This window comes from Equus przewalskii, chromosome 7 (assembly GCF_037783145.1).
Source record: "Equus przewalskii isolate Varuska chromosome 7, EquPr2, whole genome shotgun sequence".
In the NCBI taxonomy this organism is placed as follows: Eukaryota; Metazoa; Chordata; class Mammalia; order Perissodactyla; family Equidae; genus Equus; species Equus przewalskii.
The window spans coordinates 93,788,422-93,809,755 of NC_091837.1; the positions used below are offsets into that span (position 1 = coordinate 93,788,422).

Consider the following 21,334-nt stretch of genomic DNA (forward strand, 5'->3'; position numbering starts at 1 on the left):
ATGTTTGATTATGCTGATTTGCTCCTCGGTGGTGTCTACAGGGTCATTCAGGGAATCCATATTATGTTTTATTTCTTGCCTTGTATTTTTCATCTCTAGAATTTCTGATTGATTCTTCTTTATAGTTTCAATCTCTTTTGTGAAGTAGCTCCAGAAGTCGTTGACTTGTTTCTCTGTATTTTCCTTTACCTCTTTGAATTTTATGACAATAGCTATTCTGAATTCATTGTTGTTTAGTTTACTTAGTTCTGAGTCCTCAGGGCATAATTCTGGGTGCTTGTTTTCCCTCTGGTCTGAAGATTTGATAAATTGATGAATGCTGGAAGAAGGACGGGTCTTCCCCATGGTGATATTATTCAGTTGCAGTTACAGCCCGTCACCACTAGATGGGGGTTGAGAGCCACGTATTCTGAGCCTTCTGCCTTGAGCTGAGATGGCCGGCACAGTGTGTGTGGGGGGCAGTTTCTCTTGGGGCAGACCTGGGTTTCCTGATCACCTCTTGCTCTCTGCTCTCCTGAGGTCTTGGCTTGATAAGGTCACCCCACTCGAAAGCGTTAGCCCCATTAGAAGGCTTCCGTCTGGGTGGCAAGGGCACCCGGGAGTCCTGGGTGATCCCCCGGACGTGTGGCCCCTCCCCTGCTCCTTCCCTTATGGAGCCTCCTGCGGCAGCAATCCCAGTCTTTAGGGGAGGGAGTGAAGTTCTCTCTTAACCCATGCCAGCTCCTCCGAGGGGGGCTCCATCCTCTCCACTCTCTGTCCTTTGGCTGCTGTGGGTCTCCGAGGATTCCTGTGTTGTTAGGATATTTTTTGTTGGAATATGGTTGTTCCTTTTTGTTGTATGTTGGAGGGGAGAGAGTCCTGGGCAAGCTCACTCCACCATGACACTGACGTCACCGACTGTTTGTTTAATCGTTCATTTATTGCAGAACATTTAGGATGTTTCAGCTGTTTGGATATTATGAATAAAGCTGCTATGAACAATCACGTACAGGTTTTTTTTGTGTGGACATAAGTTTTCATTTCTCTGAGTCAAATGCCCAGGAGTATGATTGCTGGGTTGTATGACAAGTATGTGTTTAGTTTTTAAAGAAACTACCAGACTGTTTCCCAGAGTGGCTGTACCATTTTATATTCCTGCAGTAGTGTGTGGGAGATCCAGTGTCTCCTCATCATTGCCAACATTTATCATCACTGTTTTTTATTTTAGTGTTATGATATGTGTATAGTGACAGTGCATTGTCACCTTAATTTGCATTTTCCAAATGACTGGTAAGGTTGAACATCTTATTTGCTGTTTGTATGTCTTCTTTAGTAAATGTCTCTTCATGTCTATTTCATTTTTTAATTGAATTTTTTTTCTCTTGAATTTTGAGAGTTCTTTATTTATTTTTCCCGTGAGTCCTCCATCAGATAGGGAGTTTGCAAGTATTTTCTTTCACTGTGTAGTTTTTCTTTTCATCCTCTGAAAGAGTTTTTCATAGATCCAAAGTTTTTAATTTTGATTAAGTCTAGCTAATTGCTTCTTTTTTCTTTTGTGGATTTTGCTTTCAGTGTCATGTCTAAGAACTTTTCACCAAGCCCTGTGTCTTGAAGATTCTTTTTTAATAGTCTTAAAGTTTTACATTTAGATCTTTTTTGAGTGAATTTTTGTATAAGGTGGAAGGTTTAGGTTGAGGTTTGTTTTTCTGCTCAAGTACCGTTTGTTGAAAAGACCATCCTTCCTTGTTGGGTTTCTTTTGTGCCTGTGCCAGCAGTCACTTGGCTCTGCATGCGTGGGGCTCTTGGTGTCTCTGCTGTTTTGTTATCTGTCTGATCTTGTGTGTCTGTGCCCTGCTAGTGCTGCTCAGTCTGTAGTACTCTCTCTCTCTAAGTCTTAAAATGGGGTAGACAGATTCTTCCTGTTTATCTCTTCTTTTTCAAAATTCTCTTAGCTATCCTACTTTCTTTGTCTTTCCATAGAAATTTTAGAATAATCTTGTCCATAGCTACGAAATCCTTAGGGGGCTGGCTGGAACATACACTACTGGGTGGAACTGCAGTGGTGAGAGTAGACGTCTTTGCCTTGTTCCCAATCTTAGAGAGAAAGCTTTCAATATTTCACCATTAAGTATGATGTGATCTATGGTTTCTTTTTTTTTTAAGAGGTTGCTCATCTAAAACTATTCACAGTTTTCTTTTTTAAAATCTATCTTGTATGGTGTTGGTCTAATACAAACAGTTTTGTCAGATCCAGAAGCAGGATCATGATAGCGGAAGCCACGTGGAAGGATGATGTACCTATAAAGGTAAATAGATATGTGCCATAGGTCTGTGAAGAATAAAGGAAAGGAAGACTAATATCCATCCTTTTAGGCAGGAGGAATATAGGGAAGGAAGAGTGAAATAGTGGTGGAGAAGGTGACTTTTATCTTCTCCTTACCTGGGACATGGGATCATCTGAGTGGGGAGGTGACGGGGACACAGAGCAAGACTGAAAACAGAGGAACATTGGTCGTGCTTTGGTAGAGATCATCAGTAATCAACAGAGAAAAATCAATAATCATGTGTATGTACTGAACCTAGCATAATTTTATACTGTTTGTCCATCAGGAAGAGAGCCTAAGCCATCACAAGCCAGCTATGGAAGTGAGGTGGTGTGTCACGGTGGGGATGGTGGCCAGTGCTGTGAATTGAGGAGACAGCTGCAGCAGATAGTTTTGGGTGGTGCCACTATTGCAGTTTGATGACTGTGGGTGCAGTTGAGAGCTGTGTGTTCTCCATTAGTGTGGGGTGGAGGAAGCTGTGGGGCCAGTACCCAGTGGTGCTCTTCCTCCATGGCATGCACCTTCTTAAAGAAGTGGGCATTCTCACCACTGTTTACAGCCAAGAACTGAAAGAGTCCCTCTCCTGATAATTCAGGACTAAGTGAGAAAGTGAATCATTGTCTGACTTGACAAACCAAAGCCCTTGCTCTTTGCTCTGTGGACTGGGAAAAGTGCTAGGACAAGGGAGTCTGGTCCAACGAAGATAGATCCTGATTTGTAGCCTTTAAGTGGAGAAATGCCTGTTTTCACCATCCTAAAGGGAACCCGACATGAAAATGTGTGGAATTGAGAAGGCTGAGAATCTGTGTAGTGAGCGTAGAGAAGCACCGAGTAACAGGAGCCTGTCAGAAGAGTTGCTGAAGACTGAGCAACTGGGAGTGGCTGCTGATGGGCATAAACCTGTAAGGATGTGGATGGTTTTGTGTTAATGGTATGGACTTTAAAAGGGCGTTGTGTGTTTTGTAAGTGGTACTTATCCATGTGAGTCAAAGAGCTGCCTAGAATTATGGACTTTTAATGTTATTAGTCTCTTCCTAGTGCTGACTACATTGTTGGATTAATTATTTTTGGTCTTTTACAGGATTTCGTTTTTACCAAATGGAACATAGCCAAATTTGGGATTTCATTTGTAATATATTCCTTTTATTAAGGAAAATATTAAGACTATATTTGAAAATGTAGATGTTAGCAGCAAAACACTCATGTTTTAGGGAAATTAAAATATCTCGATAAAATCTACAGGATGTGTATTTAAAGTCTTGATGTTAATCAGTGGCGATCGTGTGGAGAAAGCTAACTGGACTGCGGTTGGCAGGCTTTGGTCAGCCCTGTGGCACCACTGCTGCGTGTCTTCTGCCATGTGGAGTGAGAAATGAGCTGAGATCTTGTCACACACTTCTTATTTAGTAGGCATCTGCTATACCAGGAAGTTATTATGGCAATTAAAAACTGTATCTTACAGAACTGTTTGTACATTTAGCAACTTGCAATTGGTCTTATTTTCTTTATTTCATATAAATTTTCAGTTTTGAATATTTGCTACCTTTTTATTTCCTAAATACCAGGCATTATAAAATTCAGTGTTACTAACATTATTAGATGGTGGATCAAAGAGTAGAAGATATATAAAATTACTTAGTTGAGTTGTCGGAGGAAAATGTTGGTGAATATTACAGTAAAGGTAGATAGCAGATAACATTAATGAGTTGTAAATATTTCGATGTGTTTCTATTTGTAGATTCTGTAAGTAGTAACACTTATCTTAAAATTATTCTTAACTCCAGGGACTGAGTAGGCTTTAATTCTTTTATGGCTTAAGAACTGTTTTCTCTTTTTATTATTCTGCAAGAATTCCAACTCTGACAAGTTGAAAGAATTTTTCTGTACTCTGTCTTCTAAGACTTTGAATGTCCTGCATTCAGGCAGATGTCCTTCATGAGTTACTGTGATGCACGTGGAAAGGTGTAGCTGTCTGGTGAGGGGCAGTGTCTTTCTCAGGAGATTTACATTTCACTCTATCAAAAATCACTTTGTTCCTGTGAAGGTGGAGCTGCTGAATGGCATTTCCATATGAAAAGGGGGGAATATCAAATGCTGGGATTATTCCTAGTTCTAAATGGCCTCTATGCTTTCAGTTAATCTGCAGCACATTTGGGGTGTAGAAGCATGGGAAAATGCTGATCTTTTAAGAAGACGTGAGTACTGTGTTGCTTTTGGTTTGGTAACCAAGGGTACCTGTTGGATATAATAATTGTCTTTTTTTTTTGGAGGAGGAGGCTTTCTAAATTTTGGGAGTTATTTAACTATGGGTAGTTAAAATTTTTAGAAGATAGGATCTTGGTATATAAAGATGCTGTATTTAATATTAGAGTACTTCTTTGATTATAGTCGTTTGTGAAAAGCTACTAATCCTAAAACGTTTTAAGAAAAAGTATAATTTGTGCACTTTTGGATTTAGTTTCACTTCGAGTTGATGATGTAGGGCGATTTATATATAAATGAGAAAGTGTCTTCTGAATAATCAATAATTTAGAAAATATTTAGTATGCATAGAAATGTCATTAGATAAAGCTCCTAGTTATTTTCTTCCAAGATCCTCTTTTTGGTTTTCCCTCTCATTTATCAGTATTTGTCAGTATACTTTGCCCTCAAAAATTGTTCATTATTTTATTTTCTCCCTTAGCTCTGTAACTCAAGGCTTACACATACTTTCTTGATTACAAGTATTCTCTTTATTTTTGGATTTATGCCCTTTACTCTTAGCATTGAAGTCACCTGTCTTCCCTTTCTGGTCCTGTATTCTATCTGCATAATCCAGTAGCAATTCTGGTGGAATCACAGGCTTTTAAAACCCCAATCCTGTGTATTCATTTAATTTTGTGAAGTAGCGTGTGATAGTGGCTCCCTAACCACTCCTCTGTTCTGTCTTTACGTAAGGAAATAATTAATAACACTTTCATTTGTTAATAGTTATTCGTGATACCGAACTTCTTAATCTCAAGTTCCTGTGCCTGATGCACAGTAAGCCAAACACTGAGACATCGGTACTTGGAGATGGAGAAAGATTTATTTGAATTGGCCAAAACGAGTAGGTGGGAGCCTGGGTTTGCCCAAATCCACCTCCCCAAGAACAGAAAGCAAAGGGTTTTTGTAGAGCTAAGGGACTTGGCAGGAGGAGCTTCGCGGAGACAAAGGGTGGTGATTGCAACCTTCCTGAAGGCATTCTCTTTCTTCTGCAAAACAAGCTCACAAATCCCCAGACCCTTGAGTCACCCCTCAAGTTAAACAGGAAAAACAGCAAATTGGTTAAGGTCTATAGTAACCCTCAGGTACCCAGCTTCTTTTTTTTTTTTTTTTTTTTTTTTTAATTAATGTTATGATAGATTACAACCTTGTGAGATTTCAGTTGTACATTTTTGTTAGTCATGTTGTGGGTACACCACTTCCCCCTCTGTACCCTCCCCCCACCCCCCCTTTTCCCTGGTAACCACCGATCAGATCTCCTTATCAATATGCTAATTTCCACCTATGAGTGGAGTCATATAGAGTTCGTCTTTCTCTGACTGACTTATTTCGCTTAACATAATGCCCTCGAGGTCCATCCACATTGTTGTGAATGGGCCAATTTCGTCTTTTTTTATGGCTGAGTAGTATTCCATTGTGTATATATACCACATCTTCTTTATCCAATCATCAGTTTCTGGGCATGTAGGCTGGTTCCACGTCTTGGCTATTGTAAATAATGCTGCGATGAACATAGGGGTGCAACGGACTCTTGAGATATCTGATATCAGGTTCTTAAGGTACCCAGCTTCTTTAGTAGCAAAGTGTTATGAATAATTTAGTTACATCTTGGAAGTCTAGGAATCATAACTTTTTTCTGTATAGGGTTATAGAGAAAAATTAATAAACTGGTGAAATATATATGTTTTTAGCCCTTGAAAGCTATACCATCAGTATTTCAAATACCAGCAGGGTCACCCATGGTGGACAGGTTTCAGCGGAGCTTCCAGACTAGACAGACTAGGAAGAAGGACCTGGTCACTCATTTCTGAAAAAATTGGCTGTGAAAACCCTATGAATAGCAGTGAGGCACTGTCTGACTTGGGGCTGGAAGATGAGAGGGTGGTGTAGAAAGACCAGCAGGGTTCCACTCTGCTGTGCATAGGGTCACTAGCAGTTGGAATCCACTTCACGACACCAGCAGACAAATTTAATTCGTGGTTTATAGAATGTGAGGCTGTGGAAGCTACTGGAATCTTACTTCATGCGCTGCTGACAGTGGTGTTGCTGTTGAGGTTTTGACTCTAAGCTGATGTTTCCAGTGTTCGTGTGATACAGACCGCCATACTGGACAAACAGTGCTTTTACATTGATGGAGCCTTTTACCTGTAGAAGGATATGTTGACATCAGCATAAACTCTGTAAAATCCACACTTTCTAAATTTCATATGTATTTTTTCAAACACTAAATTTTGCCTATCTGTTTCATCTTAGATTTGTCTGACTTTTGTACATTAAACCATCAGACTAGGTAATTATGTTTTTGGGAACAAAAATGCATATGTGAATACATTCCTCGAGGATTTTTGTCATGTTTGAAATGCTGAAGGGAATTTGCATGTACAAAGCCCATACTCACCTGTTGTGCCTGCCCCCAGGGTGCTTGGTGTACACTAGCCGTGCTCAGTTGCTCTCCCTGATTATAGGAATATTTCAGATCCTGGTGTCTGAAATGTCATATGTGTGTGTGGCAGTCATGAGCCAAAGTGGCCATTGAGCTCTTGAAATGTGGCTACTGTGACTGAGGAACTGGACTTATTTCACTTAATTTTAATTAACTCAAATTAAAATAACTACATGTGGGCGATGGATGCTTTATTGGACAGTACAGATATATTCAGTTTTTGTGCGAGAGTTAGTGCTATAAGGTTGGAGACGTTTTGACACTGGAAGGCAGTAGAGTGACAGCAGAGCTCCTTGAGTGCTTCCTCTGTGACAGGCATTGTGCCAGGGACTTCACAGTGTGTTAACACTAATCTTGTCATTCCCTTCTTTTTTCGCTGAGGAAGATTCTGTCTGAGTTGATATCTGTGCCAGTCTTCCTCTCTTTTGTATGTGGGTTGCCAACCATAGCATGGCTGCCGATAAGTGGTGTGGGTCGGTGCCCGGGAACTGAACCCAGGCCACCAAAGCAGAGCATGCTGAACTTAACCCTAGGGCCACGGGGCCTGCCCATCTTATCATCGTTTTTATGGTTGAATTTTGTCTCCAGAATCGTGACTTTAAAGTTCATGTTTTTCCATTGAGTTTTGTTGCCTCCTCATAAATTGTTCATTTATTTTCATCATCTATTAAGTGGCTGCTGTGCTATTTACTAGACCAAGGACAGGCAGCCTATAAAAATGGAGAAGAGCCAGCCTGACTGTTGTTAGTGTGGTGAGAACATCGTTGGGATCCAGGCGCTGGTTTCAGCTCTGCCATTAACCAGTTGTTTTGTCTTAGATCACTTACCTTTGTGGCCTCCAGTTTTCTCTTATGTAAAATGTGGGAATTGGGCATCTATATAGAGTAGTTGCAGGTGTTAGACACTGCGATTAAATCCAAAGTTTAAGAAAGAATCCCTCCTAGCTTGTACAACATGAGTGCATAACTTGGGTGACATAACTAGGATTTTTGTGCACTGGGAGTACATGTTCTAACTAGATAAGAGGGTGGCAATTGAGATCTGTTGGGGGGGAGGAGCTTGTGAAGCAGGAGGCAGTTTTGTATGGGTGTGCTAAGGTGGGTTGGGCTGGGGGGCAAGAATCCTTGGGAGGGGATCTAGGCCGTGCTGTAAAAGCAATAGGAAGTGAGATACAGTCATTGGAAGCTCATTATATTTTGCCTGAAGCCTTATTTAATTTTTGTTTCATTCAAGAATAAACAAGATCATATATTACCAACATTTTACTGAACTCTCCATGACCAGTCCCTCCCCCTCACTGAAAAACAGTAAAGGTGGGAATACTTATTTTGACAATCTTAAATCAGTTTAATAATGCCCTAATTTATAATTGTTGGAGATTTGAAAGTATGCTTTATGTGTGGAGATGCTATCTCTTCTGATTTGCTTTTAAAAAAGTGATGGCAGGCAGTGATAAGAACTTTCTGTTCTTGCAGAGTTGGATCTTTCTTTGTCTGCTCCAGGTGAAGCAGGAGGTGGGATGGGAGGGAGTTTGTGCTGACCTGCTTGGCCATGCCCTTGGCATCATCAGCCCGATCACGGGGTAGCTGCTCAGGATAGCAGTGCTGGCAGTCCTGTGGCGAATGCCCACACCGCGAGGACAGGGAGCTTCCGAAGGGCAAACCCCTGTCCTTCCAAACTGAAGATTTTCTGAGCATAGCTGAGAACTGGGAAGATATTCAGTAGGGATACGCTGATTTCAGTTTCAGCACACATACGTATTCCCTCCACCACTGATGCCACTGTGGGTGATTTGTAAAGCAACACTGTCTGGTAAAGTCAGTCTAAAGAGTGAGATCTGTGTGATTGGGGGAAAGGCATAGTGCGCCCTGGGGGAGGACGTGCAGGATCCCAAGATTTAGTCTTGATGTGTCGACCTCCCTTTATAACCACACCTTCTGAGACTGTTGTCGTCATGCAGAATTTCATGTTAGCTTGTGAGCCTACTTTGTCACAAAGTGGAGTTAAGACTTTCTGCTTTATCCTGCTGGCTTGCTCTTCTAGCCTTGGCTACATTTAGAAGATGAGGTTTAACAACTTCTCGTAATAAACCATTCTGAGTCTTTCTTTGCATTTTGGAAATTTGAATTAAACCAAATTGCTAATACTGAAGTTTAAATTCATGATTATTTTATGCTTAATAGAGATGAATTTGATACCTTTTTATCATTTTCTGAAGTATTTTAAGAAAAGTTATCCCACTGGAAATTTATAATCTCCACCTGGAAGTAGTGGTTTGATGTCCAGGAAGGGGAAGCGTGTTGTTCCTGGACCCTTGACACTATTGGAGCGAGGATAGATTTAGAATTTAAGTATTTATTGCACAGATAAAGATAGCTATATGAAAATATTTATATCAAGCTTTTAATATTGTTAGAATATCCCAGTAAACGTTAGTATCCTTTCTGAATACTGAATTGAGCCTTGTCTTGATTTTATATTAAGGCTACTAGAAAAGTCATCTTTTAAGGAAGGAAGAAACTGATTACCTCAGAGAAGAGAGGAGGTCACATCCTGGATTAATGATGTCTGAGGACCTTTGTCTTGGAATCCCTGAATGGTATATTGAGAATTATCAATAGCATTCGGGGATCATTTTCTCAGCATATAAGGAATTGACTGCTTCAGAATGTTAATGGTTTTACTTTGCCAGTAAGAGAGTTTAAACAGGGAGGATAATTTCCCTGAGGTTCCAGCAGTTCTTATCTCACACGCATACAAGTCTCTTTCAGTGTTTTCAGGTCAAATTTAAGTTAGTATAACTGACCTATTTTAAGAAAAGCCCTACAGATTAGCATTAGGTCTGCTATCCATGTCTGGTAAATATGGAAACAATCAGTATTGGCTCTAAATACTTAGAATTAATTTAAAAACTTTTTAAAAAGCATATGCAATATGTATCTTTTGTTTCATGCAGTTGCTGTGATTGGCTGATAAATATTTGTCAAAGAAAGAGAGAACTGAAAGCTCGCACAGTGTGGCTTGGATATCCTGAAAAGTGTGAAGAAAAACATCCTCGAAATTCTATAAAAAATCAAAAATACAATGTATTTACCTTTATACCTGGGGTAAGACTATTAAATTCTTGAAAATGGGTTGCATATCAGAGATTGCTCCCTTCCTTTGTTTTCATTGTTTTCTTTTTAGATTTTTTTCCATGTTAATTGTGTCATATCCAAATCAGCATCCTTTTGCTTTTGAACCATCAGTATTTCAGATAATTATTAAATAATTCATACACATTTTTAATGGCTCCATCATAGAGTTAAACTCAAGAAAATTTATAGTTTGATTATTGCCTTCAGTTCTAGATAAATGTTATAATTATATTATTGTAGAAATAATCAAGTAAAGCTAAATAAAATTATCAGAAAATAAGTAATAAATTTTGTTTGGCTGGGAATCTGTTTGGAGGGAAAAGTAAAATATAATGTTTAAAGCCTGCCAAGGAACTTCACAATGAAAGTTAAATGATTTTTTACATAAACGTGACTCAGTAACAAAATATACATTTATAGATATCTTTTCTACTTCACATTATAAATTTCAGTCCTTGTTATATTGTTATATCATTAGTTATCTTTAATCAGGTATTATGTTAAATTTAAATACTGAAGTTTAAGTATTTCATTACTTTTTTTGTTGTTAGTGATATTTCTGACTTAAATTACAAAACTGAGATTATATAGGTTTAGAATAGTTGAATAATTTTTGCTTTTTGCACATGATTCTCTATTTTAATAGATTTATCTTTCTAAAGGCAAAAGAAAGCTGGTACTGGTTATATTTCCATATCAAAGTTTTTGAGATGTTTTAGGTATTAGCTATTGTACTATTGTGCAAGAAAATCTCTTGATTATGTGAAATGAAGGCTACTTTATCTTTCATGTTTTCATTTAAATAATCATATTGGGCATTTATTGGACTGACTTTATATTGGGCATTGATTATCCCCTACCACCTGTCTTCATCTATGTAATAGTTGGCAAATACTTGATGTCTGATATGCTCCTTTATTAAAATATGCAAGACTAATGGCTTCATAATTAAAAGACTAGTCTTTTGCAGGACAATAAAATGTAAACTGTCTTTCAGGCAGATAAATATTCTCACCTTTATTGAATGAAGCTACTGTTTCTCCTTAGGTTTAAATTATTAAATACTCTTGGATTGGCTAAGAATTGTACATTTCCCTAAAGGTCATGAAGTTCATTCATAGACAATAAAGTGTTGATTGCAGTGGTTTGAAATCAACAGTGCGGTTTCACTTTGATCAGAGTAAATTCACGTAGCCTGCCGAGATTGGCTGTATTCTGAAAATACCTGTGGATGTGTCTGTACAACTGTTACTGTGTGAATGATTTTTTTTCTTATATTGTCTCTTAAATTAGTCTTTTCATCTAAGACGTAGTATTTTAGAAACATTTGGTAATTGCACAGTAGGAATTCTATGCCATTTTTAGCACAAATGGCAATTGCTGAATTGCTAATAGATATAATTTATGCTAACTGAGATTTTAAAGAAATCACTGAGGAAAAGAGCTTTCTCTCCTGCTGAGATTAATTTATAAAATGATTCAAAACATTTTTAGGCAGCAGTTGAACATGATTATGAATATCGACTTGTTATCAGTGTAACCGATTTCTCAGTCACTCACATAACTGTATGATGATGTAAATTATGTGAAACTCTGGCTCCAGACTCTGACAATAAGTACTTAACCCATTGCTCTGCTCTTGTTTAAATTTCTGTACCTTACAAGTTGCATTAAAAAAATGGCATCTAAGGAGATTTTGATTTGCACTTTGCAAGTTTCCTTATAATAGTAGTGTGCCATTTCCTCATCTATAAACATGAGTTTTGTTCCATTTTGATTTTCAATTTAAATCTAATAATTTGAGGCATATGTAAGTAGAATTCTATTAATATACCAGATCTTGGGTTTTCTTCCTTAAAGATAATTCTATTTGAAAAAAACAGTTGCACAATTTGTGTTCCTAAAATTTAATTGAATAATGATATTTATTTTTTATTTGGAAATATTGTTGAAGATCAATTATCAAGAGACTGTAAAGAAGGTATAGGTAGCTGTCTTTCTGAAAATTGGTCTGTAATTTACATATTTTTATATTTTATCATTTCATATACGTTAAGGGAAGTAAATACTTAGAGGAGATTAGGCATTTTTTTTTGTGAAGTCGTACCTGTGTACGTTTTACTTGTTCACTCAGTCTCTGTAAAGCTACCCAGATGTCCACATTCAGAAAACGTGGCTGTCATATTTATCATTTCATAAATATAAGGTTAACATGACTTTTCCATTATAAGGTTTTCTGAATTGTTATCAAGATGTGCATTTTTGTATATGTATATATACTGACTTACTAACATTAGGAAGGTTTAGCTGTCTCATTTGCATTGACATACACATAAAGATTTATAGAAGATGAGTGTGGAAAACTGGAAAATTGCATACGGGAAATTAAAAATCTTTTGGAGGACACCTTTAACATAGTTGAAAGTTCTAATGGTGTTTTTTCAGTTTATTTAAAATATAATTTTGGGGTAACTTTACCTCTCTTTATTTGTGATTTAGTTATTGGAAAGCCACTGTCAAGATTTTAAATTTACTGTGACTCAGGGCATATTCTCACTGTTTGATGGAAATGTAGTTAGATATTGTGCTGATTTTAATTATTTAACTGCAGTATTAAAGATATGCGTTGCAGAGATTGTGTTAATTTTTTCTTTTCCTTTTTAGGTTTTATATGAACAATTCAAGTTTTTCTTGAATCTCTATTTTCTGATAGTATCCTGCTCACAGTTTGTACCAGCATTGAAAATAGGCTATCTCTACACCTACTGGGCTCCTCTGGTAAAAGAAAAGATTTTTGAAATTAAGTTAAATTATTAAGTGTTTAGAGTATAGTTTTAAGAGTTGAAGGGTAAAAAATAAGTTGATCAGATTTTAAAAAACATGATGTTGTTGCTGTGTGGCATTGAACTCTTGTTAAAAGGTAATAAAGAGTCGTGTTACTTAGGTCCTCTGCAGCCTTGTAGCAGTGTAGGGAAGTGTACTGCTGCAGAGTCGGGGAGCCTCCAGGTCTGGGCTGGGGAAGCTGCATAGCCCTGTGCTGTGGCCTGGGAGGAGTTTCTGTTGGGCATTCTGCACCTGCCTTGGGGTAGCAGGTCTGTCTCCCCAGCCCAGCTCCCTCCTTTGCTGACAGAGCTGTTGGGAGTCATGGTGTGGGGTCTGTAGGATCTGCTCAGGAACTCTCTTGACATCCTGACAGATGGACAATCTTTTACCTTTGGTTGACGGTGACAATTATAAAGTACGTCAGTCAAGTCTAGGAGATTTGTGGTTGACAGCTCAGTGGATAAAATTTTTTGAAAGGCAAATGATACTTTCTGAATATTTCCATTTCAAACATATGCCATTTCGATAGTTTTATGCTGTTTACTGGTAGTTTTCACTAATTTTCAGCTTATATAGATAAGTTGTGTGTTGGCTTTCTTCCTTTCACCTAGAAAAAAGTACTGCTTCCTTTTGTTTGTTTCCTTTTGGGCAGATTACCAGTGTAATCCAGGTGAGGAAACATAGTGAGTGAGATCACTCCTTTAGTGAAAGAGCAGTGCAGTGCTCTGGTTTCCCACCTCAGGCTGCCTTCAGCTTTGGGAGTCTGAGCCAGTGTGCTCTTGAGTTTGTCTGCTCTGGGCTGTGTGCCCTGCCACCCAGCAGACTGCTCCTCAGTGCTGCAGGGGGACTGGAGGAGAGTGTAGAAACCTCGTTTACAGGACAGGGTGAGCCAGCCTCCCATGCTGTTCACACAGACTTTAGGGTAGCTTGGATTTGAGCAGCCAGAGTAACTTTGTATGTAACATAATTACAAAATCACTGAATAAATGAATACCTTTTCCACATAGTAAATTAGCAGGATTGAAAGAGACATTGGTGCTGACAGTGTAAAGCTGTGGTGGTCATCCACTGAGTGTAGATATCAATCTCTACAGTGTAGCCTTTCTACAGGATAGTTTGTTAATATTTATCAAAGACCTTAAAAATGGATTCACCATTTTTATTGGGGAATTTATCCTAAGGAAATAATGATTGGTCACAGAGTCTAAAGAATGTCTGTTATTTTTTATATCAAAAATTATTTAAAAAGTCAAATGTTTGACAGTAGATTGTTTGTGCTATATGGCATATGTATGTTGGAATACTGTCTTGCTGTGTAGCTTTAAAAATGATTTTTAGAAAAAGTATTTAATAACATTAAAGGTATATATGTTAAAATAAATGGAAAAAAGTAGGTTAAAATACATATAGAATGAAAACTATTAGAAATAATCAACAACTACAGCAAAGTTGCAGGGTACAAAGTCAACTTACAAAAATCCGTGGCATTTCTATACTTTAATAAACGAACTAACAGAATGAGAACTCAAGAATACAATCACATTTACAATTGTAACAAATAGAAAAAAATATCTAGGAATAAATTTAACCAAGAAGGTGAAAGGACCTGTACAAGGAAAACTGTAAGACGTAACTGAAAGAAATTGATAATGACATAAAGAAATGGAAAGAGATTCCATGCACATAGATTAGAAGAATAAACATAGTTGAAATGTCCATATTACCTAAAGCAATCTGCAGATTCAATACAATCCGGATCAGAATCGTAATCCTAATGACATTCTTCACAGAAACAGAACAAAGAATGCTACAATTTGTATGGGGCAACAAAAGAGCCTGAATAGCCAAAGCAATCCTGAGAAACAAGAACAAAGCTGGTGGCATTGCAGTCCCTGACTTCAAAATATATTACAAAACTGTAGTAATCAAAACAGCATGCTACTGGTACAAAAACAGGCACACAGATCAATGGAACAGCATTGAAAGCTCAGAAATAAAACCACACATCTACGGACAGCTAATCTTTAACAAAGGAGCCAAGAACAAACAATGGAAAAAGGAAAGTCTCTTCAACAAATGGTACCAGGAAAATTGGACAGCCACGTGCAAAAGAATGAAAGTAGACCAGTATCTTTGTCCATACACAAAAATAGACTCAAAATAGACCAAAGACTTGAAGGTAAGACCTGAAACCATAAAACTTCTAGAAGAAATTATAGGTCGTACAATCTTTGACATCGGACTTAAAAGGATCTTTCTGAATACCGTGTCTACATCGACAAGGGAAACAAAAGAAAAAATAAACAAGTGGGACTTCATCAGACTAAAGAGCTTCTGGAAGGCAAAGGAAACCAAGATCAAAATGAGAAAACAACCACCAACTGGGAGAAAATATTTGCAAATCATATATCCAACAAGAGGTTAATCTCCGTAATATGTAAAGAACTCACAGAACAAAACTACAATAAAATTAACAACCCAATCAAAAAGTGGGCAGAGGATATGAACATTTTTCCAAAGCAGATATACAGATGGCCAATAGGCATGTGAAAAGATGCTGAAGATCGCCAACATCAGGGAAATGCAAATCAAATCTACACTTAGATATCACCTTACGCCTGTTAGAATGGCTATAATCACCAAGACAAAAAACAACAAATGTTGGACAGGTTGTGGAGAAAAGAGAACTCTCATACACTGCTGGTGGGAATGCAAACTGGTGCAGCCACTATGGAAAACAGTATGGAAATTTCTCAAAAAATTAAAAATAGAGATACCATATGACCCAGCTATCCCACTACTGGGTGTTTATCCAAAGAACTTGAAATCAACAATTCAAAGAGAGCTATGCACCCCTGTGTTCACTGCAGCACTATTCACAATAGCCGAGATGTGGAAGCAACCCAAGTGCCTATTGACTGATATTGGATAAAGAAGATGTGATATGTCTATATACAATGGACTACAACTCAGCCATAAAAAAGGGCAAAATCGTCCCATTCGCAACCACATGGATGGACCTTGAGGGTATTATGTTAAGCGAAATAAGCCAGACAGAATAAGACAAATACCATGTGATTTCACTTACTTGTGGAAGATAAACAAACTTATGGACAAAGAGAACAGTTTAGTGGTTACCAGGAGGAAGGTGGGTGGGTGGTGGGCACAAAGGGTAAAGGGGCACATTTATATGGTGTCTGACAAACAATAATGTACACCTGAAATTTCACAATATTATAAACTATTAAGATCACAGTAAAAAAAGATATATGTATATAGAATGAAATACACAATTCTTTGGTCAGCCAACGTTGAGTTTGTGTCCAGCACTCGTCTAAGCAATGTCGATTCAACAGCAAATAAGAAAGACAGAGACCTTTCCTAATAGAGCTCATATCTTGGGAGAGAAGGACAATTTAAATAAATCCGTAATGCCAGGTGGCCAGCCGTCAAGCTGTGAAGAACATGTGAAGCAAGATAAGGGGATCGAGAATGACAGGGTTATTTCAATAGGGTGATTAAAGAAAGCACTTCTGAGAGGGTGGCACCATATCTGAATGACAGGAGAGAGTGGGTGGGCCACGTTCAGAATGGAAAAAATATTACAGGCAGAGGGAACAGCCGTTGCAAAAGGTCTTGGCATTTTGCTATAGTGTGTGAACGTGGGAACTGAAGGAGGACCCTGAAGCTTATACCACAGTTTTAAAAGTTGATGATAGAGCCACCTAGCTATGGAGAAGGAATATAGATGACTTTTTCTTCTTTCTTTTTTCTCACCTTTCTTTCCCCTGGAGGTAACCTCTATTCTAAATTTCCGATTAAATTGCAGTGTATCTCCTAATAATTTTACCAGTTGGATTTGTATCATTGAAACAATGTGCAGTATTGTTTTGCATGCTTTAAATATTTTACTTAGAGTTGTCTTACTCTCTGTAACCTTTTGCAACATGCTTTTTTGGCTTAACATTGGTTTATAAAATTGATCTGTGTTGACACATACATAACTAGTTCATTTTTTCCCTCTCTAAAGTATTCCACTGTATGAATATATCCTGATTGATTCGTCCATGCTCCTGGGAAAGGAGACTTTTAGGTTCTTTCTGATTTTTCACGGAGACTTTGCTATAATGGTCAGTCTGATTGTACATTATTCCTTCTGCACATGTGCCAGAAATTCTGTAGGCTGTCTCTGCCCTAGAAGTCTCATTTAAAAGTGGGGTTTATTTTTTCCATTTTCTAATGAAAGCAGTCTAACATTACAGAAATTTTAGAACATAGAGAAAATACTTGCTAATACTAAAACACATCCATCTTTATGATTTTGATGTGTTTATTTCTAGCCCAGCTTTACACAGTTTTATTTACCACTTAAATATTATTTCTGTCTTGGATTAAAATTTATTTTAGCTTAAACAGTGATAGTCTGAGAACACAAATTCTCCTTAAAAATCTAAAGTAAAATGTACTCATTCCTGTTTTGCTTTTGCCTTTTGTCCTTATTAACTCTGATTTAAGTAGCTTTTAACCAAAGAAAGTATTCTTTTTAGATGGATTCTTTATGAAGAATTTAACTTGACTTATTACAAAATTGGTTGTGTTGGCCAGACCTGGAGTGAATGCACGCATGTACTTCGTTCCCTCTACTTTCTCTGTTTCCATATGAGTGCTCATCCCTAGTTCTGGCTTGAGTTCTAAGTCCTTTCACTTGAGTCTTCAGCCTCCAGTTTTTTGAAGTACTGTATCATTTTTTTTGATGTATGATAATGGACTTTATTATATTTGGGTAAGTACTTCAGTAAGAAGCTAATTCAATATTCATGTAAGGGATACTGTTATTCTGCTTGTGATTGTGGGTTAAGCACCCCAAAAAGAAAGAAAAAGTCCTTTTTTCCCAGTTGAGTAGTGCTTAATGTTGCCTTCTGACTTACACTGCCATGTTCTCTTCTCTTCTGCTCTGATGTCACAGGATTAGACCTCAAAATTGATCTACTTTTTCACACAGCTTTCTTTTGTTCCTTGGTTTGGCAGCAGCAACAATTGATGATTTTTCTCAGATAATAAATAATGAAGATTTGTTAGTATCTATGCTTATGCTATTTATATACATTTTAACCTTTGATTTAGCAAAAATCTTAAAAAGTTGACGTGCACATTAGGTTCATCTTCAAATTCAGAAAGTAGGCTTAGGATATTTTGGTTCTTTGATCCAAACTCACTTCAGAAAACCTTTTAAAAATTTTGAAAATTCAGGTACTATATATAGAAGATCTTTTTTATTAACCTAGGCAAAATTAATGAACCTTTAAACTAAATTTAAATCTAAAATACATTTTAAATTTAAATCTAAAATACATTTCTTTATAAGCTCCTGAGTTCTTCCTCTTCTATACCTGTGTATTTTAACCCCAGTCCTGTGTCCAGGGCCTGTAATAGCATGTGATCTTTCTACACACACTGAAGTTTGTGACATCTTTTCTCATCTTGCTCTCTAAGGTTCTGTAAGGTTGCTCAAAAAAGGAATCAGTTAGCATTTCCAGATCGCTCCTTGCCACAAACCCACTGGTGAAGCATAAAACCGTCTTACAGCTGGTGATTATAAAATCTTATGTCTAATGTCCACTAGTTTTAAAGAAAAAAAGTTACGTCAGAGTTATTTCCTCTGCTCTGCAACTAAAATTGGAATGTTTCTGAAAACAGTAATAGCTTAATTAATAAACATTCTGTTTCGATTCCTCCTGGCAATATTTCCTGGCTTCAGTTCTGAACTAATTTCTGTTATATTTTTCCATCTAATAGAATAAACTGAAAAATTGATTACATTATTGTTTCAGAATGAAGGTTATCGTTCATATTATTCAGCTTTCAGAACAATTCTTAGAGACAAAGCTAGTGTAATCAGAGTAACAGATTGTAATGCTTCTATCAAAATTAATAAGAATAAATCTATCAGTGCACTGAATCAGTGCACTATCGATCACTGAATAGATCTATCGGTGCAAATGATTTTTAGACAAAGAAAATATGGGGTTTAACTCTACAGTTTCCATATGAAATGTCTTCCTAGTATTAAAACATAGTTGAAAACCAGATAGGCTGTATAGGTGAGAAATCAAGCTGTGAGGACTCTGATTTTCAGTCTGTTTTAAAAATCCTTCCTTCCATCCACTCTTTTTCATGAGTGTCTCTGCATCAGACATGTGGGTGAAGTGTGAAAAGGAAAAACAAAATCAATTACTTAGAGTCCCACCATCCAGAGACACTGTTAACGTGAGCTGTGGGACTTTGTTCTCTTTGTGTCTCAATTTCCTTATCTCTAAATTGGAGCTAATGGTACACATCTCATAAGGTTTTTGTGACATTTAAAAGGTAACATTTAAAATACATAGAAGAGAGTTGGCGTATGATAATTCCTCAAAGGTAAATTGATATTATAATGTAGCAAGAGAATTTTTCTCCTTTTACAAAAATATATATTGTTTTGGTACTTATTCCACATGACTCCTGGTTTATCTGGAAAAACAGAAAAGAATTCCACTTGGTGATACAAGATTTAGCCACGGGCTGTGGACAGGCCACTTGAGACATTCCTGTCATCCAGTCTGACTAACAGGGTCATGCACAAATACTGTTGTTTCCAGGGTGACGGTATTTCACTGTGACTCTTGTGTTCAGTTTGGTATTTCTAGTAACAGTACTATAGCTGACATCTCTGACTTGGTTGGTGCTGAGGTCATGGGAAGGCCCACCTGCTCCTGCAGGAAGATTTGATTTTCTAAGTCTCCCATAAACCCCAGTCTGTTATGATCCAATTAAGAACTCAGCAATCTAAACTCTAGAGGTAGAGGCCCATTGACTGCAGACTCTAGTGGTTACAAAGAAAATGGTGGCATCTGCTTTGCCTTTCCTTTAATCTGGTTTGTATTCCTTGGCTGGCTGTTGGATGTTTTCTCAGGACAGATAAGCTAGAGATGGACGTGATGGTGTGGGAATGGCACCTCTTGGCTGTTACTGATCCTGCACATCTGTTTTGCATTCACCTAAACTCTTAGATTTGGAATGTGTCCTAGAGTAGCTTAAGGACGCCAGCAGTCCTTGCCTGTGACCAGGGCTCTGTTTCCTCCTTGGAGTGTTTAACTCCTGTTTTTAGAAGTTGGGCCCTGCCCCTTTTTGGTGCATCTGCACTAATATTACTACATTAGAAGTGGGAGCTCATTTTCAATCCTTGCGTTGTTAGAAGCACTAAGAACTAGCACATTTTTGTGGTTTATAATTACTTAATGAATTCAGAGTTAACTTTTGCTGTCCTTAAGTCATAGGTTTAAAGATTGAAAATTAGATTCACCTCGAGAATTTAAATACATTTACGTGTCTGGGCCTGTTTCCTGGAGATTAGAGGTAATGTACACATTTCGGGTAGGGCCTCAGCAAATCTGTTGCAAAAAATTTTTCAGGTGATTATGATGTACTTGCCTGATTAAAAACCACTCCTTTAAAAATAATGTCTTTAGTATATAAATAACATACATTTGGTAATCATTCTCTTCTTGGCTCTCAAGGTGAGTCAGTCACAAACAGAATTTTAAGAAATTACTTATACATCGTGAACATGAGTCTGTAACAGTAAATATTCTCCTACATGAGAATGGCTGCATAAAACTGTATTTTCTGGATCTGTAGATGCGTATTTTTCATGTTACTGAAATTGAGTTGTGACTTATAAACAGTTTGTATATTTAAAGTGGTATTGTCTTCCCACCCAAGACTATTACTAAAATAGTAATGATGTATCTTAAAATCAGTGTTATCTTTGAATTAAGGAAATATAGTATTTCATCATATGAGTGTACCATAAATTATTGATGGATGTTCAGGTTATTTCCAGTTTTTCATATTTGATGCTGAGATGGTTGGTTTTTTTTCTTTAGGGTAGGTTTCTAGAAGTGAAACTACTTGGTTAAAATGTATATAAATTTTAAGGCTTTTGGTAATACTAAATTCTTAAAACTTTTTTTGTATCTACTCCTTTGGCTTTTCATATATATTTCTTCTCTGTCTTACCTTTGCTAACTCTGATTCTAATAAAATGATGAGTTTACATTCAGGGTAGGAGTCATTCTCTGCCTTTGGTGATCACTGTTTGTCACTGTTCCTTTGTCGTGACGAGTTACCGTCTTTGGAGAAGCCCCTAGAGCACGTATTTCCCTCGAGGATGGAGACGTTTGGTCATAATGTAGAAATCTCTCTTGTGCTTAAAAATTTGCACTTTGCACAGCTAACATACTCTTAATGGTAAAAGACTGCATACTTTCCCCCTGAGATCAGGAATAAGACAAGGATGTCTGCTCCCTCTGCTTCCATTAGATGTTATATTGAAGATGAAGTGA

At 37.4% G+C, this 21,334-nt stretch overlaps 1 protein-coding gene across 22 annotated transcripts in view; it reads left to right on the forward strand.

The window, feature by feature from the left end:
- The window catches only part of ATP9B (ATPase phospholipid transporting 9B (putative)), a 280,418-nt gene that overhangs the window by 33,608 nt on the left and 225,476 nt on the right, over positions 1-21,334 (forward strand). For 15 of the 22 annotated variants that reach the window (XM_070627960.1, XM_070627961.1, XM_070627971.1 and 12 more), the window contains 2 exons: positions 9,947-10,097; positions 12,792-12,905. The exons of 3 other annotated variants lie outside the window; for them this stretch is intronic. In XM_070627960.1, the coding sequence (XP_070484061.1) occupies positions 9,947-10,097; positions 12,792-12,905 (265 nt within the window). The remainder of the gene's footprint in view (positions 1-9,946; positions 10,098-12,791; positions 12,906-21,334) is intronic. 4 more of the 22 variants (XM_070627964.1, XM_070627965.1, XM_070627969.1 and 1 more) reach the window with 1 other exon arrangement.